Below are 18,469 nucleotides of genomic sequence, written 5' to 3' on the forward strand. Positions count from 1 at the left end.
ACGGGCAGTGACCTCAGGTTCATGCTCGGGAGGTGGACCATGGGACGGTTCTGAGTGTTGGAAGGGTGCATCTGACCCCCGTCAACAGGAGGGTGTGGCCTCAGGACAGGCTCCAGGGCTGCTGACACCGGAGCCTCTGGAAGGGGGAGGGGCTGCCGGGGAGCAGGCCTGATGGGCCCTCCTGTGTCAGGGGTGGAGCCTCACGCTGGCCACTGCGCCCTCACAACCTGGATCTGTGGCCACCTGTGACACCTCCCGGTGAGCGGATGTTTGTCCTGTCCCAGGACTGGTGTGGGACTGCCTGATTCCTGAGGTGTCCCTGAGCCAATAGGCCCCCTGTGTCACTCTGCTACTGGCTCCAGGCTTGCTTGGGGGGCACGGCTGACTGGAGGCCAGAGAGGAGCCCACAGTCAGGGGTGCTGGGCCCCGGGTGGCAGCAAGCCCAGAGCGGGCTGAGCAGGGATGGGGAGCAGTGAGGACACACCATGGCTCTTGGCAGGGAGGCCACCTGCGGCTCTGGGCTGGCAGCGTGGAAGCAAGACGCAGGGTCTCCTCAGGCTCCCTGCTGCTCCCACCATCCACACAGCCCCGAGGACGGCCCCCCAGGAAGGGCTGCCCAGGCACAGCGGCCGGCGCTTGGCTGCTGTGGGTAGACTTGCTGGCTCCAGGCTCCCTGTCTGAGGCCCCGTCTGTCCAGCCAGACACAGGACGCCTGTTTCCCTGGGAGCAGGAACACGGCCTCTCTGTTGGCACCTGGGCTGGCCCCCCAGGCGGTGGGGGGCGCTCCACACAGACCCACACTTGTGCCCACCTCATCCCGGCCTCCTGGCCTGAACACCTTTTTCCCACTGGGACCCTCCGCAGTGCAGCCAGGCGCCCTGGACATTGGGGATGGAGCGGAAGGGGTGGGTGGCCACTCCCCCTGGCGCTTGCCAGGCCAGGGGAGAAGGGAGGACCCCGCAGCCCGCTGCCCCCTGGGTGGAACCAGCTCCCACACCCCCAGGACCCCTTGACCTGGCTGACCAGGGCTGGGGCTGTGCTGTTTGCCAGCGGGACAGCAGCCCGTTCACTCCCAGCTCACATCAGGCTGTGACGGTTCTCAGCTGCACCCCACTTTTCACTGCACTGGGGCCCCAGGATTGCCAAGCAAAAAATAAGCCAGTTTAACTTCTGACAACTGGGCCTCAGAATCTCTACCGTGCAGTCCCTGCTGCCCTAGCTCCCAGGCTGGGCAGACCACTCTGCTGTGTCCACTCCCTCCCCCCACCACCCCCCTGCAGGTCAGGGTGCAGGAGGCCCGTGGTGTGCGTTGGGGGGTTGTGGTCACAAAGGAGAAAGAGGCGCAGCCTCTCAGGGTCCGATGGGAGTGGCCCACCCAAGGGTGGACAAAGGGCTTCTGTCCATGCTTGTGGACGCTGCTCGTTGGGGAAGAAAGCGGGGCCCAGGCCAGCCAGGAAGGGCTCTGAGGTGGGGGGGTGGATGGTGGGGGAGCCAACCCGGGGGTGTGGAGAGGAGAGGAGAGAAGGGAGGGTTCCTTATAACTGCACCAAACACACGGCACATGATGGGGCTCGGCTGCTGGGGGGTATGCGCCTGGCTGTCGACCAGTACCCCAGGTGCCAGGGACCTCGAGGGACCCCTGGGCCAGGCTGTGGCCAATGTGGGGAGCCGAGGCCCCATGCAGTGGGTACTGGTGGTCCAAGACTGATCAGAGCTGGAAGCTCCCATGGGACACCGATGTCTTGGGGGCCTGGTGACAAGGGAGATGACTGGGGGTGGGGTAGGGGCTTTGGGGTTGCCTGGGGACCAAATGTGGGAGGTGAGGACAGCTGGGGGCCCCCACCAACCCCCAGCGGCCCCCACCTCTCCTCTGTGGGTTTGCTTTCCTGGACATCTCGGCGCAGGAGCCAACGCTGGGGTGCCAAGGTCTTTCCACTTTATTTCGGGTGCACAGGCCCTGGGCCCCACTACTTCGGTTCCGGGTGCGGCCACTCCCGCGACCTGAAGTAGTCCCTGAGGTCCTGGAGGCTGAGTGGAGGGAAGTAGGGGCCCAGCCTCTTTCGGATCCACCATTTGCCTTCAGCGGCGTGCAGGCCCCCAGGGCGGCTGAACTTGTACCTGTAGTGCTCGGCCCTGACCCACCTGCGGGGAGGCTGGGCATCAGCCTGCAGCCCCTGCCTGTGGAGACCCAGCCTCTTAGGGGAACTGGGGCTCCATGTCCTGGGTCTATGCTCCAGGAGGAGCTGTGTATCCATTCAGACCTTCCTGGGGTGGGGGAGGCTGCCCAGGGAAGCCAGAGGGGCCCAAGAGGAGCGCCCCCCTCACCACCAGGCTCCAGATCAGAGGACTTGGGGGCAGGCTGGGCTGTGGAAAAGGCAACCCCGTGGTGTGCAGCCTGCAGGAAGGCCGAGAGCTCAGCTGCAGGCTTTCAGAGCACGCCCCCCTCCCCCCAGGACTGAGGGGCAGGACTTCCTGTCTGGGGGCCCCACCCTGTCCCCAGGAGCCGCTGTCTTCTCAGCAGCTGAGCAGTGCTGGTGACCCGGGCCTGAGGGCCTGTGGACCTCTGCACCCGGCATGTTTCCAGGGGGTGGGGGCGGGGAACCTGAGGACCTCTGCACTGGGCACATTTCCAAGGGGTGGGGGCCCAGCTCCCAAAGCACATTCAGCATTTAGGGGAGAAGCCCCGAGGCAGCTGAGGCCACAGCTGGTGGGGGTCCCATCGGAGAAGAGGGGAGTCTTACCTTGGGGGGGCCCTGCCTGCAAAGGGGTTGAGGGCCAGCAGGGACAGAGTGTCGGCGTCGTTGGCCAGGAGCTTGCCCGCCAGGTGGATGACCCACTCGTGCTGCTCGTAGGTCTGGGGGCAAGAAGAGGCGTGGCCACCGGGTTGGTGCTGAGCTGTCACAGCCACGGCCTGGGCACTTGAGTGAAGCCACCAGCCTGAGTCTTGTGGTGGGCTGGAACTGTGGGGGTGCGGCCCCCAGGGGCCCTCAGGAGAGGGTGTGCTCTCTGCTTGCTCCCCCTTTCAGAGGGCCCTGCTGGGTCACTCCCTACATTAGTCTGTTGTCCTGGGCGTGTCTGACTCGTGCGGTCGGTGGGCTGCTCTGGGGGCTTAGGCCCCAGTGCTTTGGTGTGGGTTCCCCTCCAAAGGGGCTGCTGGCTTCCATTTTCAACTGCTGGCCAGATGTCCATGAATCATTCACCTGTGTGCTGGGTCCCCTGCCCTGCTGTCCTGTCCTTGTGTAGCTTGGATGCAGAAGGCGCGGGGCCTGATTGTACCAGCTCACCTCTGGCTTTGTCACCTGCTAGCCCTGGGTTCTCAGGCAATGGACAGAGCCTCCCTGAGGCTGTCTCCATGGGCGAGATGGGCCAGCCTGAGCAAACACTGTGGATGTTGGCCACTCTGGCCTCGGCCACCCTGGCATTGGCCATGCCTGTCTTGTTTTTTGGTGGAGGTGCTTTGAGAAGCTGGCTGTGGCACCCTGGTCCTCGAAACCCAGAGATCCTTGTGTGAGGGTGTCTGAGGGAAGCCCCTGGGATGCAGCAGGGGTCTGAGCAACATGGGGACCCATGCCTGAGGGGAATCACTGCTGTCCAGAGGCAGAGCCCATGTGTGCAGTGCATGCACAGGGAAAGACCCGGAAGGAAGCCGGCCTTCGGACCACAGCCCAGTCAGATGCTGGCCTGGGTCTAGGCTGCTCCAGGGGGAGACCCTGCCCCTGGGAAGGCGGGAACCTGGGAGAGTGCTGTCATTTGCTTTTGCCTAGCCTCAGATCTAGGCCCTGGGTCTTGGTGGGCGTGTCCTCAGTGGCTGAGCAGTGAGTTCTGCCTCGAGGGCTAGTGAAGCTCCTCTATAGTTGATGCCCCAACAGCGGGAGTCCTTAGCCTGACCTTCCGCATTCACAAGGGCCCAGATGGGTTGTGTGAGGCGGGTCAGAGTGTGTGGGGGGGCGGGCTACATGGCGCCCGCAGCTGAGTGTCGTGTGGACTATGATGTTTCCACCTCCACCAGCCCTATGGCAGGAGTTTCTGGGGCCCCAGGTGTCCCCACTGAAGGCACCACAACCTTGGGAATGCTGGAGTGACCAGAGCCTGGGTCGACCGTGAGCACCTGGGCATGTAGGATGTGGGGAAACAGGGCCAGGGGAGGAGAGGGCCCTTACCTGGAAGGCTGCAAACCACATGAGCCAGTCGAGGCGGTGGTGGTAAGGGGAGATGAGGCATGGCCGTCTCCTCAGGTCGCCTGGCTTGCACTTGAACTCGTAGTCCTCCCACACCGCGTCTGGTGCACTGGCGTTGGGGCTGGCCGTGCCCTGCAGGATGACCTCTGTGCGCTCCCTGGTGATGCTGTCGGGGAGACCGAGTCGGGGTGGCTGGGCTCCAGGCAGCTGCAGGGCAGGTGGCGCCTGTGCCTCCACCCCCACCCCTCGCCCCACTCCCCACCCTCCACCCTGAGCTGACCAGCGTGGGGCTGGAGCTGCGGGAGCAGGTGGGGGCTGGCCTTCACATGCCTCTCCTACAGGGTCACAGTGGCCCCGAGGGGACAGAAAGCAGAACTGAGACTCTGCCCTAGACCAGTAGCGCCTGCTTGGCTGGTTAGGGCTAAGCCTTCCTCTGGGGCCTTGGGGTCCATGTGACCACATGGTGGACAAGGAGACCACACCTGGGCCAGAGAGGTGGCCGAGACGGGACTCCCAGCTATGCTGATACCTTCCAAAGGCCCCGTATGTGTTGACGATTCTGAGGGGGTTGAAGGAGCTGTTCATGACCTGCTTGGGGCTCAGTAAGTTGAGGACCACGGGGATGCTAAGCCAGGCGACCAGGACGCCCAGGGCCAGGTTGACCGCCTGTCGCACCACGCAGCCTGCGCGTGGAGAGGGAGAGAGCAGGTAAGCATCTGTCCCCCAGGCCCGGCCCCCACACAGGGAGGAGCCGAGACCACGCCTCGCCCTTTAGCTGGCCCCCCAGACCCTGGCCTCTGTTAGTCCCTCTGGGCTCACAGGAGCCGAGGGAGGTACTGTTGGCCCCCCTCCTGGGAGTCTGCGAAGGGGCCCCTCTTCACCACCCCCTTGTCCCCCAGCCAAGGATCATTCTGAAGCTGATGCAGAAACTGAATCATGACAACTGCCCTTGTGGGGTGTGCCAGCACCTCGAGGGGCAGCTGTCCTGGGTCTGGGGATAGGAGGCCTTGTGTTCACGCCTGCAGGGGTCCACCCACCGTATCTAAGCGTAGGCTGGGCTCCCCGAGCTTTCTCCTTCTGCATCTTCAGGACTTGGTCCTTGAGGCCGCCAGGCCCAGAGGGAAATAAAAACCCCAAGGTGGCATCATCGAAGCAGGCGACACTGGGCACGATGGTCAGCCAGTTCAGGAAGCTTAGGTTCCCGCTGATGATGAGGACCACCTGCGGGACAGGGCAGCACCTCAGACCCCGGCTGAGCAGAGCCAAGGACGGCTGCCCACGCGGACCCTGCCCAGCATGTGGGTTGCTCATGTGTGCCGCAGCCTGGCCATCCCTTCCAGCCGCCTGTTTCAGCTGCTCCACCAGGAAGGACGCAGCAATTCCACACCCAGAGGCTCTGGGGCCAAGGGGTTCCAGGTTCTTCCCAGAAACACACGTGGGTGCCTGTGCTGGTTCCCAAGGGACCAGGGTGGCAGGAGGTCATGGCCGAGGCCCTGCTCCCCCCACAGGCCACACACCTGGCCTCCCTCAGACCTGCCCCTGCCCTGAGTGAGCTTGGAGGCAGATTCTTCTCAGAGCCTCCAGAGAAGGCCCAGCCTGCCGACGCCTTGGTTCCAGCCTCTGAGACCCTACTTGAAGCCACAGCCAAGGCTGCAGGGATTCTGAGCTGTGAGATAACAAATTTGTGTTGTTTGATGTCATGGCAATTGTTAAAGCGATTGTTAATCAATACAGGTCTGGGGCCGCCTCAAGAATGACAGGCCCCACGGACCTTGAAGTGTGTGGCCCTCCCTAGGGAGAGGGTCTGCCACCAGAAGTGGGGGCGTCTGGAGTCTCACAGCCCCTGGAGGTGGAGGACTGTGCCCGGGTCATGCAGGAGATGGGCGGGGCTTCACTGCTCTTCTGATTGGTGCATACGCCTGCCTGTCTGCTGCCCTGACCTCCACCCCCAGTGACCATGCACAAGGCCCTTCCCTGGGCCCTGGCATCTACTGGGACAGGTGTGGCAGGCTCTGGACAGCCTGTGTGTACTGACCTACCCTTGGATACGGCTTAGCTGGTGCCCATCTTCCTGAACTTTCACAGCAGCCACAAGGGCAGGCCAGTCCAGGGCTGTTGGCTGGACTTGACTTAAAAAGTAATAAAATACTCCAATTTTTAGCATATAGTTCAATGGGTTCTCACACGCTTACTGCTGAGTAAATACCACACAAGCCACAACTCCCAGCCCCAGAAAGTTCCCTGGTGTCTGTTGGTGTCGACCCCGTACCCACCCCAGCCTCTGACCTGACCTACATCACGCCCCGTCATTCCGCCCGTTCCAAAACTCAGTGTTGCTCCCCTGGCTCAGCTCCAGGTTCTCGTTCTGAGACCTGCACTCCTGGCCTCTGAGCATCCCATGCCCCGCAGAGGGACAATGTAGGCATCTACCTGTCCCTCCTGAGGTGAGTACCGGGTGCGCCCAGGGCTTGGCTACCATGACACAAGCTTCCATGAATATTTACATACAGGTGGTGACTCATTTTGGGTCACGTGGTATGTTTGACTTTTAAAGGCAAAGCCATTTGCCGAGTCGTGGTCTGGGCGCCTCAGCCCTTTGTCTGGGACTGAGCAGAAGCTTGGCTGATCTTACCTGGCGTCCCCCAGTCAGCAGTGACCTTAAGGGTCTCTTACTGAATTTGCTGGATTTCACATGTTCTCTGTGAAGAATCTGTTCAAGTTTCTTCCCATTAAAAAAAACAACTGGCTGATTTCTTGGGCTCTAAGTCCTTTGTCAGATATGCATATATTGCAATTATTTTCTGCCAGCTGGTGGCCTGCCTTTTCATTACGGTATCTTTGGAAGAGGTAGAGTTTTACATTTTCATGAAGTCCAAGTTATCAATTTTAGAAAACTTTACAATTAGTGCCTTTGTGTCCCCTCTAAGAAAATTCTGCATACCCCAGGGTGATAAGGTTTGTAGGTCTCGCTGGGATGTTTAGGTCTCTCATCCATTTGAATTAGTTTCCCATGTGGGGTGTGAGTTGATCCCCTCCTTGTGGGGACACAGTGCGGAATCGTCTGGCCGGCTCCCTCTCAGGCCCCGGAACCAGCCCAGGACGAGAGGAAGGTGTGAGGGGGAGCGGGAACAGGCCTGCAGAGCAAGTGCTGGGAAGGGGGGGAGGGTGGCCATGGCTCCCAGGACTAGCGTAGGGGCTGGAGCACCCAGGAAGGGGTGGGAGGCGGGGTGACCAGGGAATGGAGTCAGGGGTTCTGGGAGGTGAGGGCGGGTGGGTCCACGGTGGGCGCCATTAAAGTGTTCGCAGGGAGATGAGCTGCCTCAAGCCTGGGCCTCAGAAAAGAGGAAGCAAGCCGGAGCCACAGTCGCTCAGCGACCCAGAACACAAAATGACAAAATGAGGGATGGACAGATGGGAGCGGAACCCGGGAACCACAGCACAGGTATCTGTCACGTGAGAAGAACGGCCACATGGGCACACTTTAAGAGACTTCGAGGAAAAGATGAAACGAGCAAATAAATGAAAATGGTAAAACTGCTATAGAAACAAGAGGAATAAAAAGGGAAATTTCATGAAGTTCAATGTGTGAATGCATCAGTGCACCTAACCAAATGGACACACTTCTGAAAGAAACAAGATCGTAATGAGCCAATAGTCACTAAGCAGCAGAGCCTCCATTTCCCCATCCAGGTGACTTGCCAGGTGTATCTACGAAGCCTGGAGAGCAGACAGCTGGGTCCGGTGCTGTCATTTCAGAGACATGGAGAGAGGGAGCGTAGGCCTCATTGCAGGACAGCGGTGCGGTGTGAGGAAGGCCATGAGATGACGATGATGGGAGGGGCTGCCCCGCCTCCACCCAGAGCATGTCACCTGTCACCTGTCACCTCCCTGTGGTCCGGCCCCAAGTCTCCCCAGCTCTTCTCCGAGGCTGAGCAAAACTCAGCTGATGCACAGCCCCTTAATTGCTGAATTTCAATTTAAAGGTCTTGAATCTGGCAGTTGGGAGGAGTGCGGGGTCACAGATGAGGCCTAACGAGCGTGTGAGGGAGAAGCCGGGCTTTCGATGGGTCTTGTCAGTTTTATGGATCGCGACGGAATTTTATGATGTGTGACACGAGAGATTGTGGATTCACGGCTCTCCCTGGATTAATTTGGAAAACTAGTTTTCCTGGCTCTGAGCCCCCGAATAATTATTTCTTATTCTTCTCTGTCTATGATGTCAACAAAACCCTGTGCCAAAAAACAGCCCAGCCTGTGCTCGCCCTGGGCCAGGGGTCTCTCTCCAGCTCCTCGGCCCGTCAGGGTCCCCAGGTCTCAAGTCTGAGCTGATGGGGCTGCTCTGGGCAGACGGGCGGCTTCCTGAAGTCTGCTGAGTGCCACTGGCTCTCGACGGCCTGGGGAACAGACCGTGACCCCATAGGTCGGGGCAGCTCAGAGCCCTCACCCCAGCCCCTCTTCTAGAGCCATGGCGTGGGGGCTGAGCCCTTTGGGGTGCTCTGGTCTCTTCAGCCTCTTGCACACCCTCTTGTGGTTGCATTCACCCTGACCAGGCCAGGAGCACCCCTCTCGCTGTCCCTCCTCCGGTGGTCTGACCTCCACTTTTTGTCCATGCAGACCTCTGTGTCTCTCAGCTCCCCAGCCTCCCAGCTGTGTCAGCAACTTGCAGGGACGACATCCCAGAAGCTCGGCTGCTCCCTCTGTGCCCCCCTCTTTGGGATCTTGGCTGCCTGGTGACCCCTCACTTGCTGGTAAGAGCCTTGCACTGTATCCATATGGCTCAGTAGACGGCTGGGCGGCTGCTCCTGGAGGCCCCTCTGTGGCTCGGCCATGTGACTAAGGTCTGCTGGTGCAGTGGATGTCAGGACAGGATGAGCCACTCCCCTGTCGGGCTGCTGTCTGGACCATGTGGTGACAACGTACCTCTGAGCCTTCGCTGCCGAGGTCACAGCGGAGATGGCCACCAAAGCTGAGGAGACCCTGGCACATGGCAGCCCCCCAGGCCTCCAGTGAAGACGCACCAAGAGTGGGATGCAGGGAGGACTAACAGCTCCTGTCCACGTTCCCCACAGACTTCAGGGAGGCGTGGTTCCAGGACCGCCCCTCTGGCCCACCAGGACACTCTCCTTGTGTGTGGGGAGGGGAAGGGCATGCACGGCGTGTGGGGAACACCCACCCTGTTAACCTCACCCCTGCCCCTCAGAGCTGGCCCACACCCAGGCCCTGCAGGAAGCCAATGGGCACAGGGCAGCTGTCCGCTCCTCACCACTGTCCACCTGAAGGGCCCTCGTGCCTGAGATGATGAAGTGCATCATCTGCAGCTGCTGGCCTCTGGCAGAAGCGCCAGCACCCGCCTCAACCCGAGGGATCTGTCTGCGCCTCACACTTTCCACCAAATCTCATGCCACCAGAACACATGGCACTGTCACCTGCACGGCTGAGCAGGGCTGGCTCACTGCGGGTGCCGACTTGCCACCTGTGATGGTCCTGCGTGGCTGACTGTTCCAGGGTCAGCCATGTATGCACTGAGGCACAGTCCCACCTTCTGGCCACTCACAGCTTCTCTAAGACCCCAGAAGGCTCGGTGCAGGGAGAGGCGTCCAGAGACACCCTGGCGAAGCTGAAAGGACCCTGATCGCTAAACGACATTTATTCATCTACACCCTCGGGGTAACAAGGCGCACAATGTGAAAAACTGTAACAGTGAAAAAAGTGACAAGCAGAATGGAGACTGCTGAAACCTGAGTGAGTGGCTTAGAAAATTGACTTGAGAGGTCCCACCTGAGTGTGGAACAGAGATGGGAGATGAGGGAAATGACACAGGTTCAGCATGGTCAATGGCTTCACGACTGACCTTCCAGGGGAAGAATGAGGTAGAAAGACAGAACTGAAACTCCGAGGCGGAAGCAGCAGCGGCCTCAGGAGAAAGGGTCCAGGACGTTCACAGCAGCGAGACACAGCCCACACATGTTCGGGCGGTTTCTCATTTCTAAGGATGAATTAGAAGTAAAAACGGTATAAGCATTTAGACTGAAAGTGTAAAAAATGAGGAAAAAAGGAAAGAAAGAAAACAAGGGAAAGGTGGTCCAAGAAGTGCCAAGCCTCCTGTCTGACAAGTGGATACAAGGTATGGGGAGCAGTGCTGGCCGAGCTCTGAGACAAGGACCCTCATCTCGCTCTACATCTGTGCAGACGTGGCTTCTTGGTGAGGGTTTTCACACACGATCGATCCATTGCCCATTCGCCTCTGGTGGACAAAGTCAGGCTGAGCGTTGGCAGGTTGGTAGGTCACACGTCCGTGTGGTCACAGGATTTCTTGGCAGCAGGGTGAATGTTTCAAAGGCTAATCAGGTCACAGCCACTGATAACTGACCTGAACAATGGGGCCCGGGGTCCACCCCTCGTTCCATCATTAAACGCCCACCACCGACGACAAGGACCGAGAGGACAGCCCCAGAGATGTCCTGGCACCCTCTCCTGCACCTCCATCCAGTCTGCTGCCCTGAAAACACTTGGGATCGTGCTCCCAGGTGTGCCCTTCCTCCTGCTGCACAGAGCAGCACTGGTCAGAGGACTCGGGGTCCCAGGATGGCACAGGGAGGAGTGGAGGGCATACATACCACCCCCGCCTCCTTTACCCCCAGAAGCAGGGCCCAAGTCCATGCCACCCTACCCTGCCTCCTTGCTCTGACTTCTCATTCCAGGGAATGACAGTCGTCAAGGTTAAAACTCCACCAACGAGGGCTGGCCGAGTGGCGCGTTGGTTAAGAGTTGGCGTGGGACGCCAGCTCTGTGCAGCAGGGTCCCAGTTCGGATCCCACATGAGGGCCAGTGACACTGCCCTCTACAGCTAAGATGGTGAACAACAGCTCGACCTGGAGCTGAGCTGCCGTGAGTCGCTGGCGACGGCGTAGGCTGCAGTGGAGCTGCAATGGAGCTGCAGTGGGCTCCTGTAAGCTACTGTGAGCGGCCGGCAGCCGACATGAGCTGCTAAGAGCTGTCGAGAGCCACCGGGAGCGGCCATCCAGTGGCCAGCGACCGATCTGCCTTGCCTGGGAAGAGCACAACGATAATACCAACGTGGGCCAGTGAAGCGATGTCCTCCTCAACTAGACTGAAGAACAAAAAGGACAGCAAGTTGTCTGTTCCCCTCCCCCAGTTCCCCAATAAAACCTTAAAAAAAAGAAAACCAAAACCCTCCACCAATGATTCCTGCTTTAGGACAAGAGGGAGGAAGTGAGGCTGGAACCTCTGCTGCCAACACAAACAACTGGACAGGGAGCAAAACAGATGAATCAACTGTTGTGTGACACGTGGCTGCAGGACGTGCAGGACCCCTGACTCGGAGAGAAGGGCAACAAACAGACCCGGGACGGCCTCAGCGCTCTCTGCATGGAGGAGTTTCACGGACCCACACAGGAGGGAACCCTGGGAGGGCAGCTCAAGGGGCTGTAGGAATCGCGTGGGTCCCTGCCAGTCTCTGCCAACTACTGTGCTCTCAGGCATGCAGACACCTCCAGGAGGCCAGGCAGTCACCCCACTCACACAGGTTGGGAGACTTGAGTTCTGAGAAAGACACATGGAGAGACAAGCGTGCAGCAGGGACCCCAGACCTACAAGTATGGCTGTCAGGGCCCCCCGCAGTGACCGCTGTTTTAGACTCACTCAGAGGATTTGAAGACAAGTGTCAAGATGATGAAACCAATTTGCAAGTAAATCAATTGTTTCTCGGGAGAGAATTCAACACCACAGCACGAGGGCCCGCATCCAATCAACAGTTAACACACAGGCGAGTCAGCAGCAGCAGCTCGAGCTGCAGCCAGGAGGCAACGGCTGGCTCAGAAACAGGAGGCGATCTGGAGAGAGTTGGTAAGAATGTTTACACAGCTATTGTCAATAAATTAAAGGAGTTAAAAGAAAACATGGTCATAACTAAGAGAATTATGCAAACAATAAGAAGAACCATGTGGTAATTTCAGAGTTTGAAAGGTATTATGTGAATTGGAGGATTTAATGGAAGGCTTTGGACAAAACTGACACGGTGAAAGGGACAGGTTGGTGGCTGTGTGAGGACGTTCTCAGCTGAAGCAGAGAGAGCTGAGCAGAATGTGAGCGGCCCCTCAGGGACTCGGAGGACAATGTGCTCTTTGGTCTAAAACACCTGTGATTTACATCCCAGGAAGGGAAGGCTGGCAGAAACAATAAGAAAAAATCATGTCCAAAAATCCTCCTAATTTGATGGAAACGATGAACATGCAGATCAAAGAAGCCTAAGACATGACAAGCAGGATAAATGCAAAGAAATCCATATGGCACATCAAGTCAAAATGCTGAAAACCAGTGAAAAGGAGACAAATCTTAGAACCAGCTGGAGGGGAAGGTGCCTGATGAACCAGGACGGAGGATAAGGGTTCGGGCAGGAACGACAGACACGTCCTTGTCGAGAGAAAAACCATCACACTGGAGCAGCGCCATTGGAAAACACCCTTAAGAGGATGCTGGGTGAAGTAGAGACACTCAGCAGCCTCCGCTACACACATTACAAAACACACAGAGCATTCTTCCAGCAGCAGGAACACACTTCCTGCGGAGACGGGTCTGTGCAGAGGACAGTGGAGTGTTGGAGACGGCGAACATGAGGATGAATATTAAACCTAAAAAATCTTTTCAATTTCTTTAAAAGATAATTGATTATTTCAAACGCTGTGTATGATGGCCGTGGTTGTTGAAAGCAATGGTTGCAAAGATGCCGATGGCCAGTGAAAACACCCCTGCAGACACTAGGCAGGCTGTGGTCACAGCTGGGCACGTGCGCTTCTGTAGCAGGAAACCCCCCCACGGGACTATTGGGGGGGCACATTATGGGTCCTCTTCTTCCCTTTTTAGTTTCCAAATCAGTTATTCTCCATTTAAAACAAGAAAAAGTGCCACCAGGTGGGCTTTTGGCGCCTCGTGGGGTCTGCTGGTCCCTCCAGACACGTGAGGGCCATACCCCAGGGGCAGGAAAGCTCGGCCCTGGAACGGACCCACAGCTCCTGTGGGCGGTGATGCTGCGGAGGCTTCGGGTGGCTCCCCAGGCTCTGATTTGGGGCCCTGTCATCTTGCTGGCTGTAACCCGAGCCTTTTTGGGGGTACAGACAGCCCAGGCCACCCTGGTGGTCCACAACCCCACCTACCCATGGTGAATAAGGGGGTTTGGTGGTGGCAATGCGTGGGCAGACCTGACCAGGGCCATGGTGAGCTACAGACCTGCAGGGAGGGGGCGTCCAGCTACTCAGGACAGGCAGGGCTGGGACCCGCGTGGAGTCTTCTTCAGCCTTTGCAAAAGAGAACTGGAAAAAACAACCCCTCAACCAGCCCTCCTGCACCCGCCCCCAAGCACCAGAGAGAGGTCCGTATCCCTGCAGCCCTGTTTCTTCCAGCCTGGCCCTGCCCAAAGCTATGGTACACATGAGCCCAGGTCACGGCATACCGGGCCACATGAGTGGGGACACGGCACAGCCCGGGCCACACGAGCGGGGACATGGCAGAGCCCGGGCAGAGATGCCTCCCAAGAGTCAAGCCTTCCTCCTGAGATTCCGGTGGCTTTGCTGTCCTTTCGGCACTATTATCTTGGTGGACAGTGGCTGTGGGCCGCACACCGGGCGACACCAATCCTGCTTCCTGAGGAAGTCATGTTGGCCTGGCCTCAGCCCTCTGCCTGGTGGCCTGTAGCTTCAGCTGCAGACGTGGGTGTGGGGGCCGCATGGGGTTGGCCCCAGAGGGGGTCATTCTCTGTACAACTGCAGGAGAGCCAGCCCCTCGATGCCTGGTCCACATGCCCATGGTCTAGAACATGCTTGTGCGACAGGATTCTCGGGAACTCGGGAGCGTAGTTCAAAAGGCTGTGTGGCCCTAAATGACCTCTGAGCAATGCCTGGCCCTCCCTCGGTTCCCGCCTAGGGGGTCTAGGGGTGGGGGCCCTGGTACAAGCATATTCCCAAAGACCCCCCCCCCCCAGTCATTCTAATGTGAGCCCAGCTGGGTGGCTCTGACCCAGAGAACTAGGGTTCAACAGGGTACAGTTTGGAGGATAAATCCCTGTTTCTAATAAGGCAGCAGAAGCCCTAAGAATTCAGGAAAGCCACCTCGTGGGGACGTCACTCGGCCCTCAGAGCTTTGTCAGGCACACCCTGGCTGTGTGTCCCTACCCAGCCCACCGCCCTTTGCCTGCCCCACCCACCTGGATGGTCATGTTTTTAGTAAGAAAAAAGGAGTGTGGCGTGACGTGCATGGTACTGTTGCTGAGGGGGTCTGATCTTTCTTAGCAACGCTGCAGTGTGTCCTCTGAGGGGAATGCGTGAATCACACCATCCATCTGTATTTACACCGGCCATGGAGCCATCCATACCCGTGCCCGCCGTGCACCGTGCAGCCTGCAGGAGACCTGACTGGACGGTGGCCCAGCGAGCTGTGCTGGGGCGTCAGAGCCAGGCAACGGCAGGAAGATAAGCGGTGAGCGCGGGAGTCTCGGGCCCAGGAGAGGCTGCAGCAGATGTTCCAGGATGATGCAACCTAACCCTGAGGGGAAGGGGCGGGTTTCTGGAGCTCCCTGCTGGGCTTTCAGCGTGCAGGCCTCACAGAGGACACATGCTTGAAGAAGACTGCAGCCAGGAACCCCAGAGCAGGTATCCCTGACCCCAATCCAGGCGGGGCACTCAGGGCCTGTGGAGGCAGCTCTCTGCGCCTGAAGCCATGGTGATGGCCCCACAGTGAGATGTCCCCAAGGTCACAGAGATTAGAAAGAGCAGGACGTGGTGGGAGGTAGAGAAGGAGAATTTGGTCTGGGATCCAAGATGAGTCTGTCCCACGCTTGGATTCGGACAGGGTGTCTGCCCAGCTCCACAGCGGAAGCGGACAACGGCCCCTTCCAGCGTCTCTCTCAGGCTTGCGGCCTGGCGGTAGAGCGGGGCTCTGAGCCTGGGGCGGCGAGGCTCTCTAAGTGGACAATGGGCCCATGGCCTTGGAGGACCCTCTGGAACAGCTGTGTGAACTGAGTGTGGGAGGAGGTGAGATGCTCACATCCTCAGCCCCCCCACCCCGAGGGAAGGCACGGAAACAAACAGAACCAGAGACGCCTCTCAGGGTTGCGGGCGCAGAGACGGGTGCATGACCCACGGGGCGGGGGACCTAACACGGCTGCTCCCCCAAAGTGACCACCACATCAAGCCCAGTGCTGCACCCCCACGGAGAGCTGAACACCTGTCATGAGACCGTACCCTGCGGCCCCCACACCTGAGACCCCACACTGCCTGCCAGGGGGCCGCTCACATGGCAGCTGGGCCAGCTGGCCCGCTTCCTTTCTGCTCTGAGGCCAGGCCCCTGAAGGGACAACAGACCAAGCCTTAGAAAAGAGCCACAGCCCTGGGGTTCTCCTGCCTTGTCCTGGGCACAGCGGGGGGTTGCAGAGGATGATGCCGGGGACACGCCAGGCCCAGAGTCTCTCATGGCCTTCAGGGAATGGAAGGCAGGCAAGTGGGCCAGCCTTCTGGGATAATGTCCAGAGCCGCAGGCTGGCAGCCAGGCTCCTAGATGCCCAGCTCTGGCCCTCCCCTGCCCAGTGTTTCTGTGCCACCACCATCCACTGTCCACATATGCAGCAGACCCAAGAACTGGGTCGAGACTCAGCTGTGTGGCCTGAGGCTGCTGGGAGCTGTCTACGCCTGAGCTCTGTGCTCCCACATCTGTGCAGCACCCCCACTCAGGTCGCAGATGCCTTGGGCTGGGATTCAGACCCACTGCCAGCCCAGGTCCAGTTAGCTGGTCCTTGTCCTGATGTATTATGGGACTTGAGCCAAGTGCACTGTGAATAAACGGGCATTTTGAGGCTGCTGGTTCGATGGACAATGTAACATCTTCCCAGACCGGATCTTCCACCTGCACTAGTAACCCAAACCTCCTTCAATTAGTTTTCAGGTATTATGACAACTTGCTTTTCATTAGTTCTTGTCAAAGCCAGCTTCGGATTACTTGAACAGAAAGCTAGTCAGTGCAGCCCGAGGAAAGCCCGGAGGGTCCCTGCCGGCCCCGTTAAGTTTACAGTCCTGAGAGGGTCCCACTGGTTCCAGGCTTGTAAAAGCAACTGAAGCAGCGATTCATTAATGCCCTGCAGCCCCAGGAGCAGGTCTCGGTCACTGTGATGACCATAAAGTCAGAGCAGACCGCATTCCTCCCGAGGGTGTGTTGCCAGTCGGGGCTCTCTGAGCTGCCTTGGGAACCAGAGCTGTGTTTTCCATCGAGGGGAAGGCAAGAGCCACTGGCTGGGCATCCGCAGATGGAAGAGGAAGGTCCAGCATGTGATGGTGCCCATAATGGTGGACGCTTGCAAGGACACTCTACCTGAAACTTCCTCCTACCGGCTTGAGACCACAGGGCCGTGGGGCCTAAGTGTGTGTGTGGGGGGGCGGGCATGGTACCAAGTGCCCCGGGCTGCTGGCAAGGGTCACCGGCCAGTCTGTCCTCCAGCCGACCCTGGACAGGTTATGGATAAACTGTGGTCCATCCAGACAGTGGAGTATCATTCAGCAATGACAAGAAATGAGCTCTGAAGCCACAAAAAGCCACGAGGAACTTCCATGCAGATTACGAAGAAGCCAACCTGAAAAGGCTACATCCCAGGTGACTGCCACCACATGCCATTCTGGAAAAGGCACAACTATGGTGACAGTAAATGGATCAGTGGTTGCCAGGGGTTGGGTGAGGGGGAGGGATGAATCAGGGGGAGAACAGAGCGTTTTTAGGGCAGTGACACTACTCCTGTACGATACCACAATGTCCAAACTCACAGAAAGTACAACACCCCAAGTGAACCGCAGTGTAAACTAAGGACTTCAGTTCATAATAAAGTATCAGTGTTGGCTCATCAGTTATAACAAATGTATCACGAGATGTTCATGACGGGGAAACTGTACAGGGGAGAGATAAGGGAATCCCCTCTACTCTCTGCTGAGTTTTCTGTAAATCTAAAACTGTTCTAAAAACAGTCTATTAATTATGAAACAAAACAAAATAGGGCCAAAACACGGGGGCAGCGAAAGCAGGCGACAGGGCCAGGACAGAGGCAGTTACAGCGTTCTCAGGCCTTTGGCCATCAAGGCGGCAAAGATGGGATTATTATATTTAGACTTTCAGTTCGTTAACTAAGCATGTACTCCCTTGAAAGAATGGACTGTGTAACTTACTAATTAGGAGAGGGAAATAATAGAATGAGAAAAACTTCAGAAGAAAGCTAAAAGGGAGAAAAAGAAAACAAAGATGTGGAAATAAACTCAAAGACATCAGTTGAGATGCATGGACTTACTATGTAAAAGAGAATGAGTGTCAGCGTCAAGTCTGACAAGAATCCTGCCCTGTGTTATTATAAGAGCCGCGCTGGAAAAAGGTCTCAGGCTGAAAAGACAAGGTCACAAATCCAGCTTCTGCCAACGTAAGAGAATATTAGGACTTTTTTTGGCCAATAAATCTGAAAGCAAATGAAATGGACAAATTCCCAGGAAAATTTTTACCCCTAAAACTGCCTCCAGAAGAAACAGAAATCTGTATGTCTGACAGCCAGGAAAGGTGGTAATCAGAGGTTACAGAGACCCCGCGAGACCAGGGGGCTCCTGCAGGAGCTGTCTGTCCCCAAGGACCCATTCAGAGTGGGGGCCTGCCCTCGACGGGCTCCGTGAGGGTGACAGTTCAGCCCGGGCGGAACTGGGCAAGGCCGGTACAGGATAGAACACTGTAGACCAGTGGTTCTCAACCTGTGGGTTGCGACCCCTTTGGGGGTTGAACGACCCTTTCACAGGGGTCGCCTAAGACCATCTGAAAACAAAAAGATATTTACATTACGATTCATAACAGTAGCAAAATTACAGTTATAGAGTAGCAACGAAACTAATTTTATGGTTGGGGGGGTCACCACAACATGAGGAACTGTATGAAGGGGTCGCGGCATTAGGAAGGTGAGAGCCGCTGCTGTAGACGAAGCTCATTCCGACAACCACGCAAAATCCAAAACAAAGGATTAGCAAACCACACCCAGTAACACGTTCATACACATGGCACGACCACGTTGCGTTTACCCAAGGAATGTAAAACGGCTTCAACACGAGCAATATTAATGCAATTCCCCACATTGACAGATTAAAGTGGAAAGAAAGGGACCGTCCCACAACTGGTGGACAAAACACCATTTGTTAAAATTCAACATCCATTCATGACTAAAAACACCCCCAAACAAAAAAATCACAAAACTTCCTAATAAACTAGAA

At 57.6% G+C, this 18,469-nt stretch overlaps 1 protein-coding gene across 1 annotated transcript in view; it reads right to left on the reverse strand.

Annotated features, from left to right (window-relative positions):
• Positions 1-22: 22 nt before the first annotated feature.
• LMF1 (lipase maturation factor 1) overlaps positions 23-18,469 on the reverse strand; it is a 108,038-nt gene continuing 89,591 nt past the window's right edge. The window contains exons 7-11 of the mRNA XM_019648660.1: positions 5,216-5,399; positions 4,708-4,861; positions 4,161-4,344; positions 2,742-2,854; positions 23-2,142 (exon numbers count right to left, since the gene is read on the reverse strand). Coding sequence (XP_019504205.1) covers positions 1,968-2,142; positions 2,742-2,854; positions 4,161-4,344; positions 4,708-4,861; positions 5,216-5,399 — 810 coding nt within the window. The 3' untranslated portion in view covers positions 23-1,967. The remainder of the gene's footprint in view (positions 2,143-2,741; positions 2,855-4,160; positions 4,345-4,707; positions 4,862-5,215; positions 5,400-18,469) is intronic.

The sequence above is a fragment of the Hipposideros armiger genome, unplaced genomic scaffold, assembly GCF_001890085.2.
Source record: "Hipposideros armiger isolate ML-2016 unplaced genomic scaffold, ASM189008v1 scaffold_126, whole genome shotgun sequence".
NCBI lineage: Eukaryota > Metazoa > Chordata > Mammalia > Chiroptera > Hipposideridae > Hipposideros > Hipposideros armiger.